At 37.5% G+C, this 26,833-nt stretch overlaps 1 protein-coding gene across 2 annotated transcripts in view; it reads left to right on the top strand.

The window, feature by feature from the left end:
• Positions 1-26,833, top strand: part of KCNT2 (potassium sodium-activated channel subfamily T member 2) — a 154,245-nt gene that overhangs the window by 75,548 nt on the left and 51,864 nt on the right. For both annotated transcript variants that reach the window (XM_080407181.1, XM_080407182.1), the window contains 5 exons: positions 1,541-1,705; positions 3,234-3,370; positions 7,756-7,819; positions 16,106-16,214; positions 22,965-23,073. In XM_080407181.1, the coding sequence (XP_080263307.1) occupies positions 1,541-1,705; positions 3,234-3,370; positions 7,756-7,819; positions 16,106-16,214; positions 22,965-23,073 (584 nt within the window). The remainder of the gene's footprint in view (positions 1-1,540; positions 1,706-3,233; positions 3,371-7,755; positions 7,820-16,105; positions 16,215-22,964; positions 23,074-26,833) is intronic.

Here is a 26,833-nt window from a genome sequence, read left to right on the forward strand (position 1 = left end):
GGATGATTTAGGAAAATCCAAGTTTTTCAAGGCATGGATCAGTTGCATTAAATTTGTTACCAAACTTTTCCTAGCTCATTAGGTTAGACTTGCTGGTAGAAACCCTGGGATTGTGTAGGAAACCCTGCCAAGATGTTAACTGTTCCACACTGGGTCCTGCCACAAAAAGGGGGTGTGGAAGACTTTGTGCAGGGTTATCAAAGCTGATAGTAGACTTGCTAGACCATGAAGCTCCGAAGTTTCCCACACAGCCATAGTTTTGAGACTCTGCTTCTTTTGACAGTGAACTAAAGCTCACTGTGAGCGAACACAGAAGCCCTGAGAGGTTGCAAGCTCAAGATTTCAGCATTAGTTTTCTTGAAATTATTTGAACATTTTAATTATACCTAAATATTTGATCTTTGCATACACAGAGATATACACTATCACAGTTATATTCACACTCAGTGGAAATCTAATGACAGTAATACATGCTTTGTTTAAAAAATTTGGAATTTTCCAGGAAATAGAAATTACATCTTTCAGGTGGTTCTGACATAGACTTCAGACATAAGAGCTGTGCATTACCAGTAAATACCCGGAATCTACTGCCCTTTCAAATAAATTTACTGATTATTAGCAACTTTATTTTATAGCTTTGTAGTGATAATGGGGCTTCATATATTTTCCATACACAGAATGTGGGAGGCATTCTCTCCTCAGCTTTTGCCCTGCTAAGATGAAATAAATTATTATTCACAGTTCAGTCTCTCTGTCAGTTGAATGCGGATGAGAAAAACCCCTAAGTTGAGCTCAGTATCAAATGCATATTACTTACAAGAAGCTTTGAAATAGTGTCTGTTTGTTTTATTACAGATTGTTACAATGGCACTGATTGCTACAGTATTCTCTTTAAAGATTTGGACTGGTAGAGCAATGTTTACTGTTAGCCTGCATATATTGTTCAGCTGGCAAAGGCAGATTTGCTGTATTGACAATTGCGTATTTAAGTTCTATTTAAATTTGCAAGACAGATAAGAGAGTATACAGAAGGCCACCTTCAGAACAGTATAAAATCTCTTGAGAAGAGTTATTGCCCAAACTAAGTAAAATGGTGCTTCTATCCAAGTATCTGTAGTCACAGTATACACTTAAGTATACTTTCTTTTATAAGTTTTAACCTTTCATTTGAGGGAAGCACTTGTGTCCCATGGCACTGGAAAAAGAGAGCTCAGAGGTATAAAATGAATACAAGAAATAAAGTACAGCCTTCATTCTTTTCTGAAATGTTGAGATTTACTGTGGTCTCATGATATTTTAGTGGACTTTCCCTGCTGTTTGTGTGTGGTCGAGACTGGCTGTACTGTCATGATTTTCGATCACCCTATTACTCATCTCACCCGCTTTACCAGAAAAATTTTTACAAAGGAAAAGACATTGTGGGCTAAGTGCGGCTTTTCACAGGGGCACAAGATGAATGATGCAACATTGTTAACTCATGATACAGTTGTACTGCACATCTGCTTGTCTGTGTTTCACTGCCAATTGGGATCTCTTGCAGTTTGAACAGCTGGCATATTTGTGGATGGAGAGACAAAAATCTGGTGGTAACTACAGTCGACACAGGGCTCAGACGGAGAAACATGTTGTGCTGTGTGTTAGCTCTCTGAAGATTGACTTACTTATGGATTTCTTAAATGAATTCTATGCTCACCCCAGATTGCAGGTACTTACAGTGAAAGAAAAAAGAAAAAATCCACTGATTTTTTTGCAGATGGCCTTCTGAAATGGCCTTTAATTTGTAAAACTGTAGGGAATTGCTGGCTGAATTGGGATTCTAGAATTGCAATAAGAAGCTGAGATACAGTATGGAGACATTAATTTTAAATTGAGGTAAATAGATAGATAGAATTACTGTCTTGTTGAATTATGCCAGTCCTTTTAGAAACAGGTATTTCCATGGAAATTGCCCATGTTCTACCCCAGAATAGAAAATAAATGAAAGTACTAAAATTATTTTTCCTGTTGTTTTGGGACTAGATCCAAAACTCCTTATAAGTCTAAGCGTCTTTTGGTTTCTGCCTCTTGCTCTGGTTTGTTGTCAGTCTTAGGAAGATTAGCTCCCTTCAGAATTGTTGAAATTATGAAATAAATAGTTGTACTTTAAAGAACAAAGACCTTGAAAGATTAAACACAAGAGATTTTCTTAGGGTACACGTATGCCCTAGGCAATGCAGACATGTCAAATGAATTATTTTTGATCATATAAAAGCTTATTTATATGAGATAGTAATTTGGATTCATTATCATTAGCTTTGCTACAGACTATTTCTTTTATTAAATCTTCTCTATGTCTTTTTCTGTTACCTGTTTTTCTGTAACCTGTGTTACATGGTTCCTTGACTAGTGCAAAAAATCATGAAAACACAATCTGCAAATTTTTGAGCAGCAATTTGACAAATCCCAAATCCAAAATACCAGCTAGTAAGAGGTGGAATTCAATGCACAAAGAAGTCAAGTTCTGTATAGATGCAGACACAAACTGAAATCCAAGATTTTGTTAATTAGCCTGAAGAATGAGTCAGGCTCTGTGATACACTGGAGACAAAGAAGTCCTAATACTACTTATGCATTCCCTTCACATTTGAAATGAGAAGCCGAAGGGTACAGATACACTGGGTCAAATGCTCTAAGCTTTCTGCAAAAGTCTGTGTGTGCTAAGGAAGACTGCTATGACAAGCCTGTCCTAAGGTCTCAGTCTCTCTGCTCATGTTCCTTTTATCTCTCCTTTCCATCTGTACACACATGTATACTTCAGAGCAACCTTACTTTTCCTGACAAGGACTGTCTGTAGCACAGGAAACAGGGTTGGGATCTGCCCGTTAATGTAGGGGAAAAATGTAGGAGAAGACAATTCCATTTGGATTGTTGAAAACTTCCTACATTTTCCAGCTGGAAACACAAAAATTTAAATTGTCTCTAAAAACAATTTATGATTGTATGGAAACAAGAATGTTTCTTAATGGACTTTAGTTGCCACCCTGGTGTCTTTTGTGAGCCGTTGACACCTATCTAGACATTTTTATTAAATAATTCAATATTTAAATTCATATATTCAAATAACTTTTGTTATTAATTTTGAGACTTAGCAGTGATATTTTTGACATCCTGAGTCTCTGTTGAATGATTCTCTAGCAACAATAAATGTTAACATAAAAAAATAACATGACTGTTCCCCCTTATGTTTTTGACAGGACTATTATGTCGTTATTTTGTGTCCTACTGAGATGGATGCTCAGGTCCGAAGGGTGTTACAAATCCCAATGTGGTCCCAAAGAGTTATCTATCTGCAAGGCTCAGCACTAAAAGATCAAGACCTGTTGAGAGCTAAGTAGGCAAATATTGACCAATATTAGTTTTTACTTTGTGTCACTCACACTGTTTGATAAATAAGTTTGACAAACAACAAAAGCCGTGCTAGAAGGAAAGCATGTGTATTCAGAAAGCCAGGCTTTTTGATATAATTTGTTTTTCTTAATATCTGAAATGTTTTAAGGAACAAGTATTTGTAAGCTCTTTCATTTGACCAAATTTTTCTTCACTGTCTTTTCTGTCTCAGTATTTGAAGATATTGAAACAGAGGGTCTGTGATTTCTTCTGAAAAAGCAGCACAGAAAATTCCAAAACTGCTAGTCATGATAGAGTTTGTTTCTGTTCCTTGAGCTAAGATGGTAAATGTGATGGCAGTTCTTCTGACTAACTGAAGAGGAAAAAAGTAAACAAAAACAATTATCACCCTTTGAACCCGTTGCACAGTTTAGTTTTCTTCCTAAGTTCAGCCTGGTAGTGTAAGCAACTACCCCACTATACCTCTGTATACTCTTCTTTCAGGGCCTTCCTCTTACCACATACTTCCACCACACCTACACAATCCTCTCTGCCAGTTGGTGAACGGCATTAATCAAAACACATCAGTCAAACACCATTAGTCAGAGTCCCCCCACCACTGCTCAGTCTCTTGAAGGTGTGAAGGAATTCACAGTGGAATTCACATAGGAGGATCATCTCTCTAAACTCTCCAAAGAAAGAGAAAGGTGATTCTTAGCAAATAACTGATTTAAATTACCTGCATTGTTCTTTATAAGAACTTACTCAGCAACTAAGGTAGATGTCTAAAATTAAGCCAATACCTGTCTGAGTATTTGAGTCATCCAGCCTTCTTTACCCCAGGGGAGTTATTTCCAAGAATCTAATTTATGAGAAGTCAAGTGAGCACTCTGTCTTCTCAGATTTCTGCCACTGAGGAAACAAATACTTCTGAATGTTTAAAATTGGAAAATACAATAAAGCTTTTTTCAGGATTAGCAATTTTCTTTTAGAGGGAGGTCCCTTTTTTGGCTTTCTTGATGTTTTCGAGACAGAATTCACGTGGGGATTTAGCTGGCATTTGTTCTACACATTAGGAGAAGAAAAATTAGGCTGTTCCCTAAAGATAATCTTGAATTTCACTTATAATAACCTGGAGGTAGTCAGCTGTGGAACTGTGCTTTTTCCTGCAGAACATGTAATTGGATGTACCTGTCACAGAATAATTTTCAACCTCTCCTGAGGGAAGAAGCATAGTGGGAATTTAATAGAACATTTAATATGAAATATAACCCAGTACCTAAGACACTTGCTGTATTTCTTTTTAATAAGAACATAATGTACTGAGAAGATAACAAGGCACAGGTTAACTTATTTTAATAAATAAAATAATGGTTACCAACACAACTAAAAAATAAAAATCAAGAAATTTCTCGTTATCAAAGTTTATACATATATTCTATGTGAAATGCAATGTCAAAGTAACATGATAAAGGTCACCCTAAAAAAGAATACCAAAATTTGGCAGACTGGGTAAGTAGTAGTTAACAAAAGACTGTATTTTTTCTTTATATGCCCTAGAACACAATTTGACTTCACAAAAATGATATCCGTTCCTGCTTCTTACCTTTGGACCTTCACTTTGCAAATTTTTGGTGTTCTCTGAACAGTGTTCATGTGCTCAGCTTTAACAAAAAAACCAGAACAAATTCTGTCATGAGGTATCACACTGATACTTACTTTGTTCATCAGCCTGACTGGAAACTATAGCTGCTTCAGCATTTGAAACAACACAGTAACTGCTTAAACCAGCTCTCATTCTCCGTGCAGACTCGCACTAGAAAGTAACACTACTATGCTTTATCTCTTTCCCCTGTGACTTTCTCCCATGTTCTGTCATGACCCCAAATAGTTTCACTCTCTCCTTCCAGTTTCTTTAGTGAACCATCACAGATCGTAATCTTTACCACTCTTTTTCTTGACTTTATACTTCTTCCTTTCAGAAATTTCTCTTCAGTATAAAAAGTCCCTATAATTTCTGCCATCCTCAAGCAGTGGAGCTGTCAGGGGTTTTTGCCTCAGATTCAGTTTTCTGGCATGTAAAAATGTTGTAACTGACAAAGCTTTTTCAGTTGTTAGGTCTTTAATAACATTACTCATAAGGATACTCTGGGTTCTAATAAGTGTTTTTAACACAGATGCTGTTAGTGTTTCTGTTGTCCAAATTCATGAGATTTGTAGATGTTAATGTCAGGTTATTATTCTTGTCATCTGTGGCTGAAGTGATTCAAGAAGTTACAGAAAAACGTTGGGGAAAAAGGTGACTATATTCATATGAGGTTTCATTTCTTTATGAAACCATCTGTGTCATCCCAATTACCTCATCAGCTCTCATCAAAATCTCATCTAATTGCACTGAATTTTCTTTCCTACAACTTTTTTTAAGACCCTATCTCCCCAGTTCTGCTCCCATACTTAGCTGAAGCTACTCATACGGTTCCCATGATTTCTTCCTAATCAGCACTCGGAAGTGACCTCCTGTCCTCACTTCTCCACATCAGCTGCATTTGGCATTACTATTTTGGATATATTGATTTACCTTTGTTACAGTGATTTTTCCGTTTCAAGTACTTTAACCTTTTGAGGCTTCCCCTGTTTTCCTACTGCTGGGTACCTACGAGGAATCTACAGTGACCTGACTTTATCCTTCTCTTTTCTTTTCTCTGAATGATGTCACACAACGCACACATATTTAATCGCTGTTTCTATAGTCAAAACCTAAAAGGTTGGCCAAGCTATCTGACGTCTCATTGTGGATATCTATTCATAGACTTTAGTTTAGTTGCAGACAGCTGTAAATAGATCTTAGTTTTTTCCTACTAAAATAAAGCCAGTATCCTACTGCGGATCATAAGCTTGGAATCATATTGTAGAGTATCCTGTGTAGACTGAGCCTGCATCTTGCAAGTGTTTTCTCACACAAGCTCTTATTTTTGCCCCACTTAAAATTGTATTTATATTCTTAACACATACATCATCTCAACTCCCTGAACCCTTGTTTCAGAATACTCTGGAAATATTATTTACATAGTACATCGCTTTGCCTCGTTGCAGTCCTTCTGTGGCTTACCTTTCTTTAGTTCATCAAGGAGTGACCCCTTATTCTCACTTAGCCTGAAACTCCCAGTAATTCCAGTAAAGTAACCACAGTATTCTCTGTTGCATCCTCTCTCTGGTGGGTTCTCTGCTATCAGGTGAGATCACTTTCTGCCACGGTAATTTTTGTATTCCGGTATTGTCACACCGTTTCTTCCCGTTTCACATGTCTGCATATACTTTCGTTGTCCTTTGTCATGTCACTTAGAGCTTATATGGCAAGGACCGTCTTTTTGTTCTGTGTTTGTACAGTACCTAAAGGAATGGGCTGTCAGTCTAAGCCTACAGTCCCAATGGCCTAAACTGTTACTGATAACCACCAATTCCATTTTCTAGAGCAGAGAAACCAAAGATTTAGGACTCTTGGGTCCCATTCCAGACTCCAGAATAGAGTTGCTGTAACGGGCAGTGTATCTCCTGCTCATTTTCCCCAGCTTCTCTCTCACTTTTCCCCTTCCCAGGAAACCCATTCTGATCATCCCGTTTCTCTTTGCCCATAAAGTTGTGTCCTCCCAAAGAGGTCAACAAAGTCCCCATTTCTTTATTTCCACATAACAGCAAGTGAAGTTAGATTCTCTGGAGAAGGATATCAAGATCTGAGGCAAGAGAGGAAAAGCAAACTTGGATGAAACCTTCAGTCAGACAGTTTTTCTCTGTACTTCCACCACCACTCCTTTTATTATGTCACCCGCTAGAGAACAATTAGGCATTAAAAGTTCTCAAAGAGACCATGAACTGGAAACAGTTAATTCATTTAATGCATACATACACATAAATGTTTTTTATTTATCCCAGATGTATTAATCTAGTACCTCTACCCATTCTTCTGCTACCACTAGGCAAGACAGGTCTATACTAAGTTATCTGCCCCCTCTTATGCATTCTTACCAATAGTAACTCATCATACCCTTACACGCTATGCAGACTGGTGCTATTTATTTACCTTTTACAGTCATGGCAGATAAATATTTATTTCGCAAATTAGGTATGTTTGAGGCCTCTCTGGTTTTATTAATTTGGCATAGCTTCTATGGCACTACGGAAAGAAGGTTTCCTACAGCCTAGTGAAGAATTACTGGCACACTAAGTCAGTGCACAAGGTGACTGCTGCTGATGTTCAGATAATGCATGAGAACAAATTGACTAAAATTTCTCTGTATTCTGTTTCTGTAAGTGTACAACACTATAAACTGTGAAACATGAGTCCACATAAGTATTTGTTGGCATGTAACAGGCTTGTCTCCCCTTTTCTAGAATGGATGATGCTGAAGCTTGTTTCATTCTGAGTAGCCGCTGTGAGGTGGACCGGACAGCAGCTGTAAGTTTTGAAGGAATAACTAAGAATGAATGTGCATGCTGTTCATACTGTTACTGCCCTTATTCCCTTTCAGGGACTGAGACTTCTGTGAATAGAAGGTTAAAATTAGGTGATTTACACAGAGATTTTGCATGCAGGATGAACTTCTTGTCTCAGTTTGGATAATGAAAAGGTTTCTATTAGATTCTAAAAGGCCAGGATTTCACAAATGTATGAAACATGATCTAGAGGCTTATTTCACGTAACATATCTACTTCTTTTTTAGAAAATAAATTACATGACCTATCTAGCAAAGAAGTTAGGATTTTACAGCACGCTTTAGTTATACATTGAACTTTAAAATAAAAGAAGAATTTATACATTCTTACTGGACTTTAAGAAAACTAAGTACTGTAAGAATACAGTACTTTCAAAAAACAATTTTCATGCTGACTAGAGTAACTTTCAATGAGTTCTTTCCTTTTATGGACCAATGGCAGAACACCATATAAGCACTATCATGGTACCTTATAGATAGATCGACGCTTGGTCATTAATCGCTCCAAAGGGTAGCGCTCTTTCAAAAATTTTTACTCAGATTACCTGCACTAGTACCAGGGTTTGCTCAAGATATCAAATTCAAAAAGTTATATTTATTAAATCAGAAAAGAGTTATATATCAGCTGGCTGGTACTTCCATGCAGAACTATTGAAGTATTGAAAGTTTACTACTAACAAAGTAAAGATTGAATTCAACTGTATAAATTAATCTGTGATTAATACCAACTAACCAACATATCTGAGAGTATGACCATTTTTCATACTGGGCAATTTAAAATGTGAAAAATGGCAGGATCCTTTAAATAAATTACTATAGTTTTGCCCATTCTACTAGTTACTTGCAGTCAGGTAAGTTGCTGTCCACAAAGCAAGACTGTTAAGAGAAGCCTCGACTCAGCGTTATCTGTGGTAAGAGAATAAAACTATTTTAATATGAACTAGAACTCTTCAAACTAATGAAATTACCTACTGATCACAAATCTTCAGGAAAAAAGTCCACATAGGAACGATTTATGAAGACAGCTTTGAACTTTTCACCATGAGATACATGCTAAAATTATTGCACACTTGCTTATATCCAGTTTGATCTTGAACTCCAAAGGAAGATCAGAATAAGTCTAAATATTCACAAAGTTAAATTGAGATGCTTACAAATTGCCCAACAAGATCAAACTAATGTTTATTATAAAGTAATTATGTTTTAAGCTATCTCAGTTTAAAAATACTGTTTTGCTCCTACATTATAAGACACAGCAATTACTTTTCTAAATGTTAGAAATAAAGTAAAACATGAGAAACAAGGGCTTTGCATTATATATGTAGTATTTCTTAATATATTCTCTATCAGTTGCTATAATTTCTTCATCTGCCATCAAAACTTAGTTGTTTCCATACCTACAGATATAGCTTATCGGAGAAGGAGAACAAAAAAAGCAACATAAGTTGCAGCTAGCAAGAAGAAGGGATTGTGTCCTTGCTAGGCAAATGAGTTGCCAGAAGCAAATTTTATCAAAAATAGCTTAAATTGTGTAGGCTATCAGCATGATGAAGAAATGTATTTTATTCAAAGCTAAAGACCCTGTACTTACCCATCACTTGCAGAAAGCCACTGAACTCCCTGACAAATGAATGTGTGGTCCTACTATAGTATTAAAAGTTATTGAATGAAGAGATCTGAATTTGATTAATCAGCCACAGGCTCCTGAAAACACACTAGCAAAAGCCACTGAATTGGCAACAAGTAATCCTGGAGTAGTCAAGTAAGGCAAGTGTACTATTTGGAAGTGACAGAGGTGCTAGTGTGTTTAAGAACAAGCAACAGTTCTTGCAAATACCTGGGAAAATACTGGTAACTTCTGTGAGACTGAAAAATATCAAAAAGACAAGCTGCCTTGCCTAAATTAGCCATGAAATTCAGAATAAATCAGCTACAACATCTCATTTCACAAAATATACTTGATAGTTGTGAAATGGTTAGAAATGAGAAATGCCATACAAGCAGAGCACGTGATTTACATTGCACTCGGTAGGTTTAAGCAGCTTTAAGGACAGCTGCACCAACACAGGATTCATTTTGAGGTAAGCTGTTCATCTCTGCTAGTAACCTCTCCAGAATTTATACAAAGGACGGACTTTTTCAGCTCTGCTGAACCCTGCTACAGGGCACACACGCAGTGGACTCTGTGTGGAGCTTTCATCCATTCTGGCCAGCACTGGCTGGTTTTGGGCTCCGAGTCGTGGCCAGCTACAGCTCTCTCCAGGCAGCCTTTGTGCCCTCAGGGACAGTGTGCCCCAGGAGACCGTACCTGGCACATTTCAGCATCCAGTACGGACTGTTATCAAATCTCATTTATCATTGTATATGGAGCACACGGACACAATGCTGTTACTTTCCTTGAGACAGAACGCCCTGTTGGGGGACTGGCTGGCTAGTCATAATGACCCAGTATCTCAACTGTAGCGGTGATACTGTGACAGTCACTGTCATCTTAAGTTTTTAAACAAGATGTCATCACTCTCCCTATTTCTCTTGCTGTTCAGATTTCCTTTGCACAGGGAATGCAATTTTATACTGCAAGTTGAAAACAGGACAACTGTTTGTTGTTTTTTGTTTTTTAAATTATTTTAGTGCCCCCTAGAGCTTTGAAATGAAATGGATTTAATTTCCTACACTGTTCCAGCTCTAGTCACTGCTAAGAACCTCTGTAAGGTACAACGTAAGGTTACAGTTTGTCGCTGAGCTGAAGAAAGTTCAGTTGTTAGCCCAGTGTCAGTCTTTATAACTACCAACTCATTTTTCACCCCGCTGTGCTTGAGAGGCTGACAAACCATTAGGAGTGCCTTGGATCCTCTCCTGTGTCTGACAGCTGTCAAAACAGGATTTAACAGATGCATTGAGGAGATTCCTGACCAGAACAGCTGTTGTTACTTACGATTTTTTGAAGTCCATGAGGATTTTTATCTCCCGAGCTCCAGTCCTCAGCAGATCTAGTCATTTGCCATGAATACCGCTGGCTAATCATTGCTTGCTGTTTCATTAGTTTTGGTGCCAAAATCTGTGTTGCTTCTGACCCATGGGTCTCAGCTGCAGCTCAGAGGAAAAGTACAGTAACAGGTGACACGCAGTTACTTTGTGAAAATTGTCAGTTGCTTCCTTTTTCATTTGGAGGCGTAGGAACTTAAGCAGTCTAACCAAGAATTTGTCAGCTTTCCAAAGTCTCCTACCGGAAACTTTCTCTTCTCTTGCAAGACAGAGCTCTGCCAGATTTTATTCTATCAAATGCCATTTTGACTTCTTAGACCAAAGTGTAAACTGCTCATCTGCTACAGTAAGCAGGGCAGACATCTGTTTCACTTCTGGAGGAGGCAGCTCTTAAAGACAGTTCAAACTGTAATTAAGTCTGGATGACAACTTGGTTTGGTTTTGCTGTTGCGGTTTTTTTTTTAAATTTGGGGTTTTTTTATTATTTTGATTATTTGTTATTTTGATTGATGGGTATAGAACAGCAGTCTGTGCCACACCACAAAGTTAGCCAATAACTTCAGTGGACTGCCTACATCAAAACTGCTCCACAAAACTAAGGTGCTTGAAAACGGTGCATCTGCTGTTTTAACCCAAGTAGGAGTGGGAAGAGAAGTCTCTTTTGAATTATCCTGTAACTCATTAATAGGTAATATGTCAGACCGCTTCTACTGCTGACAGCTTTGTTCTGATGCTTTCTGAAAATTTGGAGATGGCCGAGTTCAGGCTTGCACCTTTTTTTTCCCCCTTCTGTTAATTAAATTGCATGATGCTATTATACTTGTAATCTAAGTTACATTGCCATTAATAGCATCACAAGATGGATGCATTGCATAGGAAGATGTAACTAATTTATCAAGTTGTGTGTGGCAAGAAAAAATTAACAAACTATTTAAAAGTATATATTAAATCAAGGTCTTGCTTTGAGTTCTGATGATTTAAATTCCTTACACCCACTTTTAAAATTACAGCTTTTGAGACATGAACTTAAATATCACCTCTATATTAATCACCATCCGTATCAGTGGTAATTTTTGATCACTGACTGCAATTCATTGCTTGGAGAGCACACAGAAGAGAATGCATATTTCCCCCCATCTCCCAAAGAAGCGTATATTTTGTAATGTGGATAGAAACTTAAGACAACCAACAATGCTATACGAAGACACCGATTCCAAGAAATCATTTGAAGTGCCTGCCTGAATTTTCATTTCTACCCCTGGAATGCATCTCCAGAGGGGAATTTGGGAAGGTAACTGAACGAAAAAACTCATGAAAACCCAAATAACCAGATTTTGTGTACAAACACATGTATATACCAAGTGAAAAGAGAGGAAATGAAACAATAAGGCAGGGTTATTATGTTAACAGTACAGACACACTGAGTTGATCTTATGAAGCTATATAGGAATTTAAGTATCCATTTTATACATATTGCATACTTGTAGACTGCTTCTTCAAAAAAGATATAGCAAATGGAAAGCAATACATATTGTTAAAACTGCAAATGTGCCAACTGATCATCAAGAGATTTCAATATTAAGGAGTCTTTCCTTTTCCTATACAATTATTTAATAACATTTCATGTTGAGATTCATTCTTTTAGTTTTACAACACTCACTTCTGTGGGTCTAGGTTTGTTTAATTTTCTTAATGGTGCCATTGGAATAATTTTAATAAGCACTTTTCATTCTTTTTTTTAACAATTCTTGCACCGTCTGACAAAACCAGGCTTTTTGGACAAAATAATATTTAAAAAAATCAAAGAAAATATCTTAACATCAAGATTAAATAAGGAAGCGTAAACAGTCTGAAATGTACAGCCAGAATAGTATTTACTGGTACAGTTGTGGTTTATCACAGTGAATTTAATCTTAGCTCATGTATGTAATACTGAAGAATGAAAAAAGTAGTTTACCTGAGTTTCATTGGATATAAACTATATTTCTATGCATGCAGCATAGAGGAAACAGCCTTTTCTCACCACTTTTGCAAGCCAGTGTGGTCTGTGAATGATTGCTGTGGAAAGGAAGGGAAGAAACCAGTAATGTCAAACTGTGCAGTTGAAGCCATACCATCACGGCAAGTGACTCTTAATGTGTTTCCCTGACACCTTTTGCATAAAAAGATTAGGTAACATTTTCAACAATACAGGTTTTTCAAATCTGTCCCAAATCTACTCCTACTCCTTCTATAGTATATCTATACAACTGCCATCTATCCCATTACCCAGCCATTTGCTACTCCTAAGGTGTGTTGGCATTTCATTCCCTTAAAACAAAACAGCAAAGAAAACCCCTAAATACACCCCCCCCCCCCCCCCAAAATCCTAAAGAGGATAAGTTGCTGTATGCTATAGAAAAAGTGAAGAAAAAGTGACTGCATGCAAGGAAAGCTCATAGCAGGGTACATCCAAGCTCTGAAATCTCCTGAATGGGCACAGCAATCCTACATCTATGAAACTCTTAAGAAAGATGTGAAATAGTGTTTTTTGTTGTCCTCAAAAGGTCTTCCCCTTATGACTCCATTCTAGTATTTCTAATAGAAAAAGTACTTGCTAACATCTCAGTAGACATTAAAATATTATGGTTTGAAAATGTCAATTATGCTCTGTTCCAGGCAGATATTTTCCCTTGTGTTCATGAGCATGAAAGCTTTTCTTACTGCTGATGCTGAAAACATAATGAATCATACTTTATATTTTATCTTTTAATACCACCAATTTAATGACTAGGCAAGATATTTCAACCCAAGTATTGCTTCCTACATGTGGCTCTCAAATATTCCTTTCCAGTTCTGAAATAAAAACTGATGGCTGGATACACTGAAATTAACCATATTTCATGAAATTCAATATATGATTCTGTTGCCTTAAAGGGGATGGAGTAATTTAGTGGGAAATACACACACACCCACACCCGCCTTCCAGCTCTCCTCACCGAGGTGGGAGGTTGGGTGCAGCTAGGGTTAAATTCTAGGTGATGTCCAATTTACCACTATCAGTCCAGTCGCACTTAATATGTATATTAAAGTGCCAGGGGTCTGCACTGCCGGCCCAGCTGTGCTCATGAGCTAGCACGGCCACACTCTAGGGGATGGTCGCGCTCAATGGGGAGCTGTGATGACCAGCTACTTAACAGGGCAGTTTTATGAGCGCAACAGATAGACAGGTTCTTGGATTGCCAGTGATAGTGACTGTTTGCAAAAAGGCACGCGCAAATAAAACGTTATAACATGTGGAAAAGTTACAACAATACAACCTGGCTACAAATATTGAAAAGTAACTCTCTAGAGATATTTCTAAGTCTCCCAAAGAAGCACTTAGTTTCAGTCTCATGCAAGGCGTCCCAAGGGGGGAAAAAGCAAGGCTCAGCCTGTCGGCTGGTCCCAGGAGTCTGTCTCGGTGGCGTCTTCCCTTGGTGGTGTCTTCCCCACTTGTCCCCTCATTCATTCACTTTTTATACTTCTCTTTACTCTCAGGTGGAGCTTGAGTGACTCTAGTCATACATTCCTTTATTATGCTTGGTGTGAAGTTCTCTCGCTTTCATTTAAAGAAACAGTTCATTTTAAATTTACTGCACATGCTCCCCGAGTGGGGGATTCACTTTCTTTGGGGGAACCATTCAAGCAGGAGGTTGTGATCTCCCACTACCACAATTATTTTACCCTAGCATCCTTGAGTTTTATCTCTTCAGCAGTTCGTTTTCTTTTAGCAGTTAGCACGTCCTCATCAGAAAGCTTTGAAGTGCTGAGGGGGCCTAATTCCCAACCTTCTTTCGCAGGTAATGAGGCTTTTTGCTTGGTCTTCACCACAGTTGTTGGCCCAGCAACAGGCCAACAGGCTCTGTCTCCTCACTGTGCTTCTGTTAAAACAGCCCAGGATGTTGTCTGCCACCTCTGCTTCCAGGGCACACTGCCAGCCCATGCTTGGCTCACTCTCTGCCAGGACCCCCAGGTTTTTCCAGCAGAGCTGCTGCCTAGCCAGCCAGCTCCCAGCCTGTGCCAGTGCAGGAGGCTACCCAGTCCCAGAGACAGGACTCTGCTTGTGCCCTTGCTGAATTTCATGTAGTTCTTGCCAATCCATTCCTGCATCTTACCTTGGTCCATGCCCTAAAGTGTTTTGACTGTTCCCTTCAGTCTGGTATAGTCTGCCAACCTGCTGAGTGCGCACTCTTTCACCTCCTCCAGTTCACAGATAAAGATGTTTAATAGAACAGGTTCCAGTACAGATCCATGTGACACTCCAGTGGCCCCAGGTCTCTGGGTAGAGTGCCATTTACCACTGACCTGAGACTCCAATCATCTAACCAGCGTTTTACCCCTGTAGTTTTCCACTCATCCAGACTGTAATACCTGAATGTGGAAATGAGAATCTGTAGAGGATCAAAGGCTGTGGGTTGATTGACATGGATGATGTGCAGCTGTAGCTTGTTCCTGCAAAGTGGTTAAATAGCACTGGGGGGTAGTGGGGGATGAGAGGGAGAAGCTTGGAGAAGGAAAACTGTCGATGTAGCAGACAGAAGGAGCAGTGTGGTTTGGCCCCTGGAGGATGGAGAAACAGCTTGGATGGTAGAATCTGACTAATGGTAAAGCCTTGTTGCAGCCTACTGGTTTTGCTTGTGCAGCAACAATTGGTGCCCTGTGTGAGGACAACTGATTTGGACTCAAACTGCAAAAAGGATCCTCTCTGAGATGCAGCATTCATGTGCCTGAACTATAGTTCCCCACTTCATCCTTTTGTTTGAAGATGGGTGGAACTATTAATTTTTCTGCCATTGCTGAGGACCTCCCCCAGTCTCCACAGTGCTTCAAAGGCAGGAAAGCAGCTGTGCAAGGACACTAGCCTGCTCTCCCTGCACCCATCTGATCCTGTGGGCTTATACGGGTTGAGTTCTCTGGAGCACTCCCTGTCTTAAAATAATCCACTGCTGGTCATTCTACTCCTGCTTGAAGCCTGCCTCAAAGCAGAGGCCTGAGAGATGTTGTTGGTGAACACTGAGAGTACCACAGCCTTGTCTGTGTATATGTATATTTAGGTGTATTTACATACATGTAATATACATAATATTACTTATACAATGTGTACATCTGCATGTAACATCCACAACAGCTGGTGTTAAACAGGCTTAAAATGAGTTTTCTTCAATGGAACTGGTCTGGTAAGTTCTTTCTCTAATTTAACATGGTATTTACGTTTCATTGTTGTCTCATACTCTTTATTCTAGGATCATCAAACCATTTTAAGAGCATGGGCAGTTAAAGACTTTGCTCCAAATTGTCCTTTGTATGTCCAGATACTGAAACCTGAGAATAAATTCCACATCAAGTTTGCAGGTAAGTTAAGATTTCAGCCATTTGAAACACCTGTTAGTATTTGGCAGTTTTTCATACTCACACAAGCAAAGTGAAATTCCATAGGCCTGGTTAGAAGCAGATTGAGATTGCAGTATTGTAAAATAACATGGGCTGTACGTAACCTATCAATAGTAAAATGCTATGTTTTACATTGAAGTCTTATTTATAAGTACTTTCATGGATTATTACTCTCTTATGTTATGTAACACAGAGAGTAGAATTATTTACTACATAACACGTTGTTACTCCTTAATTATCAATCCAGGTAGGTTTCCAGCTTGATGTATCCATGTCTTTAAATCATTTCTGCCTACTACTAAGGGGTATATGAGAAAATCTGCTCAGAAGAGGCCAAATTTTATCCCAAAAAACAATTTGGGGAAAAAAGTCTTCCCATGGGACTGGTTTTTTTTCTAAGTAATACAAAAAACATTGTTTTAATGACTTCCAGATATTTTGGAAAGATGCATGTAACTTAATTCTGTATTCAGTAAAACACATGTGTTCAAAACTATGACATAAAATGCCAAATAATGTTAAGAAATCCAAACAAATCTATTCTTTTAAGAAGCAATTGCAGCTTTAATTTGACAGACTGTCTCTCTGCAGTATGTAGGTAGGTCTGTCTCTGTCTATGTATAAACGCACATATACATATGTATATATAACTGCATATACAGACATACATATGCTCATGTGCAAAATGACACAAATACTTTTATAATGAACTTATTTTGCCTATCTTTGGAAAGATACCTGTATGAAGTAGAGGCAAAGCTTTCCTTTTCAACTGTAATTTTGAAAATTCAGTTTTCTGGAAGGATGTTCTAAGGAAGAAAGGGTTGCTGAGTCATGCAAAATTCAAAAAAACTCCATGGAAAAATATTAGTCTACTCCATCATCCCAGAATGTGATGAAAAAGTAAATTTCAGTGCAGAACAATTCCAGAGCAGCAGTTAAAGTTGTAATTTTAAAAGCTACTGAATTACCACTAGGTTGGAAAGAAGGAAGAAAACATCAGTAGCAGTTCTGAAGTTATAAAAGTGTAATCTCAAACTGTGAGATGGCACAACAGGGAATAAGGCTCTTGCTGTGACAAGAATGATGGTGCTTTTTCATCTCCCCCTTAAAACCACCCAGCACAAACATAATCTCTTTTCCCTAGCCATGGCCACTTTTCTTTATCAGTAACTGTGCTAATGTTGTTCCTAATTGTATTTTTAGGAGAGTTTCATTATTCTTAATGGCTTGTCTCTGTAGGAGCTTATATGTAACTAGACTTGGAAAACTGAGGCAATATTTCATATATGTTCCAAGTCTCAGATTGAGACTTGAGACTTTTTTTAAAAAAAAACCAAACAGCAACAACAAAAAACCCTCTTTTTCCAACATTTCATTCAACTAAGCTTAACCAATCTGGTATCTTACTGCCTTAATTTATGTTCTGTAGCTCTTCAGGGGCTTGAAAGAGACCTTTTGTATTCTGTGCCTTGTTAGCCCCCTCTAACATTAATAGTACTGTGTCATGTCTAAATATTCAGATAGCACCTCACATCCCAGAATATTTTCACATGGATCATAGGGGTCCCTGCATCCATTTCCACACTCTCTCAGCACAACATTAAAAACAGAGAATTACAAGCCTTCCTTCAAGATTAATTTAATTTTATTCATATAAAACACAGGAAACTTTTAATGCAGTTTTAAATTCACAAGGTTACGAACATGGTATAAATATCACCGCTGGATGCTTACCTACTGCAAATGGTTAGGCTACTGACAGTCACGAGAACATTTGTTTACATATGTTTTCCCAAGAGTACTACTTTGGTTATTAATCTCATCCCACTCTTCTTCATTCTGAAATCTGTACGCAGTGGGGGCTGCAGACTATAGCCCTGTCAGAGTGCTTACGAATAAAATTTGTCATAACTGCATGGAACACTTTGCTAAGTGCTTTTCGGATTACAATTTGGGACTGCTTTATTAGTACCTTAATGCAAAAGTTTTTTTAAACTTAATATTCGTTTAAAAAATTACTCCTTCCTTCTGGAGGTTTCCCAAAACAATATTGTACATTATTGTGGACTTGAAATATTCAGTAATAGCAGTAATAGGATTTCTTTTTTTTTTTTTTTTTTGCTTTATACACAGGTTTAGAGACTATAACTGTCAGAAAGTTTCTGAATTTAGAAAAAATACAACCAAAGAGTTCCAGAAGGACCTTGTAAAAAAGTTTAACTTTTAACTACATGGAAAATTTTTAAATCACTAGAAGCCCAGTTTCTCAGCAGGTTGTATTAGGTTGACCAGTCATCCTATATTGCATGAGACAGCCCTGAAATTTAGACCCTGACTGCATTTTTTCCCCTGGAATAGCATCCTGGAGATTTTCTGCCAGAGGCTTCAGTAATCATATATATGACAAGTGATTGCTATAATTTATTCCCATTTGGTAGACAAGACTTTTACATTCTTCTTCTCCTTAATGAGAGTATAACAACTTATTCCTGTCATCAGAGCAAAGAATGGAGACACTTTGCACAGCGTAATATGGTCTGTCAGAAAGACAGGTTTCTTGTCACCTGATGACAGACACACACCTTTGCATCCTCTATTTTCTCTGTTACTTTTTACAGCAGAGCTTAGCTACTTTGTTTAAAAAGGTAACTTATGCTTATGTTGGTTAACATAGTGGAAATATTTCCCTGTGCTTGAAAATGATTCTTCAGAGGAATCTGGAAAGCACATGGCGTAAGTGTTTGTCCCAGCAAACTCCTTTGCAAGTTCAAGGTGTAAACGCTTTATAAATATATAGTCACTCTAACATGACAATTGTCAGATGGGCAAGAAAACATTCCTATCACCTGTGTTAACAGTCTTATGTCTGAAGCTGAAATGCTTTGATTACTCCTTTAGTAATTTCTAATATACAAATGCGGTGACTTGTCCAGTTTTCCTTTCAGTAATACTGCATTTTTCTTCACTGGCAGTTGCATGTGTTTTTCTTAATCTTCCTGCTTTTCCTTCAAACACACAAGGCTACAAAAGGCCACGCACTCTTAATGCGTGCATTTCAGCACAAACATGAAATAAAGCGAAGATTATCCACAGCAGAGCAATATATTTATGCAATTCAGAGACTGGAATAAAAATGCATGTTTTCAGAGTTGAGCTTAGAACTTTTATGTATTTGCTAGAAAATAAATTAATTGCCTTTACCTTGAATATTCAGAAATCATGTATAATCACAGTTCCAGGAACTGGGGATACATTTTGATGTTCTGCATTTATTCAGAATGCACTGATGAATTAGCACAGGTTGGTGGTCTGACATTAAGCCTTTAGTAGTTTATTGAAAAGGAACATAGTCCAGATTCACCAAAATGGATGCATTTTAAAGTGAATGCATCTGATGAGTAACCAATCCAATTACCTATAAAAATGGTCTAGAAATAATGAATGGACATTTTTCTCTATCTGGTCTGGTAGTGATCATGTTAATTTATCAAATTGACAAAAGTAGGGTTTCTCAGGATAGTTGTGTCATGACTGGGACATTCTTAACACATGGCTGATGCTGCAGGCTTAAATTAGTATTTTAAATATGTTTTTTCTTCAGGAACATTCAGAAGTCATAACTCACCACACTGCATTACTACATCTATTTGAGACAGACTTAGAAACACGTTTTTTGTCAAAATATATTTTAAACAGAAAATACAGCTTCTGGAAAATACTAAATGGATTATTTCTTTAGTGTAAATGCAATCAAAATACTTGTTTGGTAACCTGATTTGACATATTTAATACTCATTTCAAGATAAACTGCAGTTTCCTCTGCTGCCTTGCTGCCATACTGAAGGAATAATTTGCTGATTCTAGAACCTGCTGTCACAGGACCTGACTGATGTCCCACACCTGAGGAGTGGGAAAGTTGTCACCGAGCTTCCTCCCTACTCACTTTAGAAGGGAGAGCATCAGATAAAATTCTGTATATCCCTCACTGCATAACTCTGCAATAAGAGTCCTGAACATAAATATAAAACACAGTATCATGAGAGGCAAACTATAATCTGTCAAATAATTAAAGAAACAAACCAGTTATTTTTGACCTGATCAGTGTCTAGTACAAGAACTTCAGCCAAGAAGAAAAACCCATAGTACCTCTCTTCATTTTTCAAATGGCTATGATATTTCTAATCATGATAATTGGATCACTGAAGAATCTTTCACCTGATGTTGTCAAACCACCTCTGAGAATTCAAAAACTTCAAAATAGATCTGAAATAGGCAGGGTATTATTTGCATATACCCATTTTACAGATGCATAAAACATCATGGAGGGCATAAATAACTCATACAAAGTCAAAGTTTATGATAGGAGTGGAAGTAGTCCTACAAATCCTGGCTCCACGGCTCCTGATGTAACTGGACAACACAATGTGAATCTCTTACACGTAGGAGATGAAGATGAGTATTGTAGGACAGCAATCTCTGTTTGCTATGTGCTATGTTACCTGTTAAAATGGTACTTTTACATAAATTATATCCAAAAAGTCCACCATAGATGTCAGAGAATGTAGAACATATGGAGAACTTATGTCTGATACACTTTTCATTTGCATCGTGCCATCCATGATATATCCATTTTCATTTACATATATTTAGGTCAGCATGTACAGTTTTGTCCAAGTACAAGATTTGAATTAACAGATGAAATAATTTTCCTGTGTATTTTTTCTTGCCCCTATTTTCAAAAGTATTAGCTATAATATAACAACATTCTAAACAAAAAATAAGGGGAGGTTATTTGGCAAAATCCTATACAATATGGAGAGTTTGCATTCCTCTATCAGGAAGTAAGTATTCGCTTTCATGAATCTTTGCCATCTGACTAATGGTAACGGAATGCAGATACTCCATCCAAGCAGTAGACTGTGCCTTACTGTCTCAAAATCTCTAGTTTAAAATTCAAATAGATTTATTCATGGCACATCGTCAACTAAAAGAACACGTTTCTGTCTGAAATATTTTCTGCAGGAAATTTTTAATTGCTACAACTGAAATATAATTAGCAGAGGAAAAATCTCATTTTGTTCTATATTTGACGTTGTCTTTATATAACTAAATTCATTCCTTTCCTATGACATTTAAATATGCCTTGATCTTCAGAAAATGAGAGAATGAGTTTCTCCTTCTGGTAGTCAGTGATTCTGTTACTGAAAAGGCTCTAGAAATTTCAAAAAAAGGAAGAGAGAAGGCATAAAGTATGCCGGTTCAGTAAGTGGCATGCTTATAGCTACAGTATAAGTTCTGTCTAGAAAGTAGCTCAGAGAGGTAAGGTGGTTCTAAGGATTTTAATGATACATTAGGGCAACTAGAAGTAGAGGTATGTAGACAGCTCAGACCTAGGTGGGAAGATGATTTGCTTGCTTTTATTAAGCAATTCTCGTACAGCTTATGTTTTGATAATAGGCTGTACTACTTGTAGTATTCTTTCTCATCAGAAGCAAATGCTGCTCCTATTGAAAGTAACATTGACTGAATCAAACACTAAATTCAGAAGAAAAAATACTTACTAGCATGCAATAAATGCCTTCATGACCTTAGAAAACCTTTATGACTTGTGAATTTCTACACTGACAAGTTTAAGTCATAAGTTTTGTGCTTATCCCTTCTTATATCTATTTTAATACTGTCACAGCTATTATGTGAATGACATTAAAGAGTAATTTCTATTTCATTTTCATGCTGTCACCACCACTGGAGAGCATTTAACTGTGATCTGAATTTTAAGCACTGCCTATCCCAGTTAAATAATAATTGATGCGATACTGAAAGCATGTGCAGAAGATTTGGCAGTTTTAGCTATAAGCCAATACAGAGGACTGGATATAATGTCTCTGTTGCTTTCTCTTCTTACTTCCCCTCCCCTAAATGCCATTAAAAGACAGAAAAAAATAGGTGTGCCTATAGTACTGTTCCATCACAGCAAGTACTAACGTGCAGACATACTTTCTTCTAAGGACTCTTAGAACAATGCACATTTTGTGATTACAAAAGCCAGACAAGGACTGGGGTAAAAAGAACGCAAAGTTGTAAAAAACCGAAAAAGGAAAAGCAACCACCCCCCTGGCCTATATTTCAAGGAGGTAGCAGCTGTTAGCAGTTCCTGGGGAGATAACAGTCAAACCTACATCACATATGGAGGTGCAGCGCAAACTCCCAGAGCCGCTGTCAAATAACCAGTCTGCAAACCAGTACAGCCTATCTAATTGATCAGCACTCCTGCATTGCGATATCCTGGGTATGCTACTTGCTGAACACAAAATTGTATCTGTGCAATGCTTGATGTCTCTATGCAAAACTGCGGAAGGCACAAAAGATAGAAACTAGACATGTGACACGGCTTACTCATACAACTAGTGCAGCAAGATAGTGGAAGTGGGAATCACAGAGCCGTTGCATCCTCTCCATGTGTAGCCGCAGGACAGAAAGTCTGAAGCGGATGCAGAAGTAACTCTGCTTATGCAATCTGAGAGAGAGCGTAGATTGGGCAAATCATACACAGCTGCTGTCTGGGTTCTAGTGGAAGATGAATGTCTGGAGGCAAATTTTGATTGTCCCTGTCTTCACCACTTTCCTAGACAAGGAAAGGAAGTGATAATTCTTTTCAATGGAAAGTATTTTTTTAAAACAATTTATATCTTCTTTTTGTTTCTACAGATCATGTTGTGTGTGAAGAGGAATTCAAATATGCTATGCTAGCTCTCAATTGTATATGCCCAGCTACCTCTACGTTAATCACGCTGCTGGTTCATACATCTAGGGGACAGTAAGTATATGCCACAATTAAAAAAAACAACAAAAACTTATGGAAGTTGTAGCTGATATTCTTTGGAAAATAGCTTACCCTGAACTCCCAGACAAAGTTTTTAAGGAGAAATTGGAACTTTCTGCACAATAAAAGCATCAAGTTATTTTACAAAATATACTGTTATCTCAAAAAGAAACTCCCCCCACCAATATTTAACATTGTTGCCTGCTGTTGTGCCGCTTCCACAAGGTACGAAAAATATGTATTTCCAATGTAGTAGATTGAATTGTGCATTTATCACACAGTTCTACTTAACAACAGCAAGACCCCAAAATGCCAATTTTAATATGTTAATTTGAAGTTCTGTTTTTGTACACATATAAAAATTCCTATTAATTCGGCTCAAAAAATGTTTTTATGATAACATGCAAAATATTATTTGCTATTCAGTGCCTGAATGTTGAGAAGTAAACATACATATGAAGAGATGGTTTTTAACATCATAACCACACTGCCAGAAGGGATACAGACACGGTCACAGTAGAACCTCTCTATATTTACCAAAAGAATTTTACCACATCTAGTATATCTCTGTTATGCTATGTTCTTGGAATAATAAGGTATTCTTATCAAAATGTTGTGGGAGGAGGGAGGCATTAAAGAGTAAATCTCCAAATATATCTGTAGAAATGGAATATGTGCATATAGACTGCACAAGAGTGTATTTGGGAGTCTCGTAAAAATGCATACTTTTTTTCGAGTAATCATGGACCCAGTAATTCCTTGATATTTACAAGCAGTGTTATTTAACCTTCTATATTGCATTTATATATCCCCCTGTGCCCAGGATGGGGAAAACTGAAATTATTGCTAGAACTTTTACTACCAAGAACCACAAATGTCAAGATTTTAATGGCAGTGTCTGTAGTCGAATCTGTTAATAAGAAGACAACAAAATACTGTTTCTGTGCCTCCTGATAATCATGCTGAAATATGTTCTCCAGCTGCCTAGCATTCAGTATCTGACATGCACAGAATACAGAGCCTTTTTTAGTTATTTAGAAGAGTAATATTCTTAACAGCTAGCAGAGAATTCTCAGTCAGCACAAAACCAAACATATGAAAGGGAATCTGTTTTCTGCTATACTTAAGAACTCTGGCATTTCATTTTTACCACAGGCATATTGATCATTTATACAGATTCCCAACTATGATGCAAAGTAACTATAATAGAATGCAAAAGCTCTTACTCGGAATTAACTGTTGTTATCAAGGCTGGTAAAGTAACTGATTTCTAGTCTGGTCATTGTATACTAGGAACTAAAAAAATTTTTTTGGCACAAATAGTTGCCTGTGTTACTTTGAATCCTTCTTACAGAAACATTACAAGCTTGCTGTATAAACACAGGAGAACTGGAAAAGTGAAAATGCCTAGTTGTTTCTTATACTTTAGTCAGCAGTCATCAGAGCATTTAATCTTGGATGGGCTCCAAAATACTGAAAAATGGCAAACTTTGGACATCTTAGAGCACGTGTATTAATGCTGGACTAATTGGTTGAATAGATGTGACCGTTCCTTAAAACCACACTATATGTGCAAAAGTTTAAAACACTAGAGGAAAAAAACTTCAAAAATATTTCAAATTTGAGTACTCTTCACAGTGCTAAAAATAACTCAAAAAATTAAGTATTCCTCTCCCAAAAGACCACTTTCTAAGCTTTCAAGTTTGATATTTTTGCTACTTCCTTTCATTTTTGCTAGATGTTTACGTAATTTTCAGACTGGCGGAGTTTTTCTTGCCCTTTTGTTCCTTAAAACTGTTTGAAATCCCCTGGAAATGCTGGAATATTTTCTCAGAAGTCTAATTTAACTGTGATTTAAATTTTTCTTTAAGTTTTTAGGTGCACAGATCTGTTCAATGTATGATAAAGTCGCCAAGTCAAACATTCAGAATTAGGTAATGAGGACAAAGCTGTCTTTTTGCTAGCCTGCTCTGATCCTATTAAAAACCTACTGTGCTGTTGAAAACATTAAGTAATGCTATACTTGATCTTACTTCTTGCTTATAACTGAGTGTCAGGTAGGCCATGTTTAATCTGGAAGTTTTGTGTCCTCGAACGTTTAGTTAAGATGATCATTAACAACTAGTGATTTAACCATTGATTTTTAACAAGTATGCACTTCATGAATGTAATAATCTCAGTTCAAAGGAGGACAGTAATCACACATAAAATATTTAAATATGTGAAAATAATTTCTTTCCTGTATTACCTCTTCAGTGTCCCAATTTTATCAGCCTTTTTTATTCATAATTTTCATGTGCAATACCATCATTGATTTAAACCCTTGCTAACTGAAATAAACTCATAATTAGGTACAGGTATAAATCTGATCTTTAGAAATACTGTACTTAAATTTATTTTCAGACTTTCTTACTGAGTATACAGTAATGCTTTAAGGGAAAAATTCCTTTCAAACTTAAATTGTTCATAAGCATCTCTGGAGATTTGCACTGACTCTGGAGTGTTTGAACAGTCTTGGTAAAAAAAATGATTCTGCATTTCATTGTCTTCAGGGGGAAATCTGTTTTCAAAATAGATATCAGTTTTGAGCTTCATCTTCAGGTTGTCATTATATTTGCAGACAAAACTGCTTTGGATTTGACAAATTTATAAATCAGAGTAATTGTTTGGGCTTTTCTGTAGTTTTTTCTGATGTTGAACAACAGGTAAATTAACTGCTTATAGTTAAAAAAGTTACCTTTATTCAAATGAAAGATTAAGTTGGTGAACATTTGAGTTCGGTTAAGTATAAGTAAAAAGATTAACTGAAAATCGATTATTTAAGCTACAAATAAAAATGTTAACTATGTGTGCATTTATATCCAAACTAAATACTAACTTTGACATACATAATGAAGAGTATTTGTTAAATAGACTTCCAATAGTAACAGTGAACTGCTTTCCTTGTGTTGTGGTTTAACCCTGGCCGGCAAGCAAGCCCCACACAGCCGCTTGCTCACTGCCGCCACGGTGGGATCGGGGAGAGGATCAGAAGAGTAAAAGTGAGAAAACTCGTGGGTTGAGATAAAGACAGTTTAATGGGTAACACAAAAGCCATGCATGCAAGCAGAGCAAGCCAAGGAATTAATTCCCTGCTCCCCAAGGAGACAGGCAGGGGCTCAGCCATCCCCAGGACAGCCGAGCTCCATCAGACAGAACAGTTACTTGGGAAGACAAACACCATAGTGCCGAATATCCCCCCTTTCTTCTTCTTCCCCATCTTATATATACACTCAGCATGACATTCTATGGCATGGAATATCGCTCTGGCCAGTTCGGGTCAGCTGTCCTGGCTGTGTCCCCTCCCTGTCTCCCATGCCCCTCCAGCCCTCTTGCTGGTAGCGCCCAAGAAACTGGAAAGTCCTTGACTCAGTATAAGCACCCCCAGCAACAACCAAACCCATCCTGTGCCATCAGCATTGCTCTCACACCAAACCCCAACACAGCACTGCCCAGCCGCTGAGAAGAACATTAACTCTATCCCAGCTGAAACCAGGACACCTTTACATGGGTTGTTGTTAAATTATCCTTTCATTATCCTGGTTACTACCAGCACCTGCACTGAACTTCATGTAGAACTTGACTTTTAAATGCCTGTCAGTACTGACTTTGTTATATAAAAAGAACAGGTTTGAATTATGGGGAGACTGCAATGAATCAATGGCTTCCAACCTTGGATAATCTTCCTAAAGCGTATTCAAGGTCACTGGAAAGA

Source organism: Falco punctatus (assembly GCF_963210335.1).
Source record: "Falco punctatus genome assembly, chromosome: 11".
NCBI classification, from domain to species: domain Eukaryota; kingdom Metazoa; phylum Chordata; class Aves; order Falconiformes; family Falconidae; genus Falco; species Falco punctatus.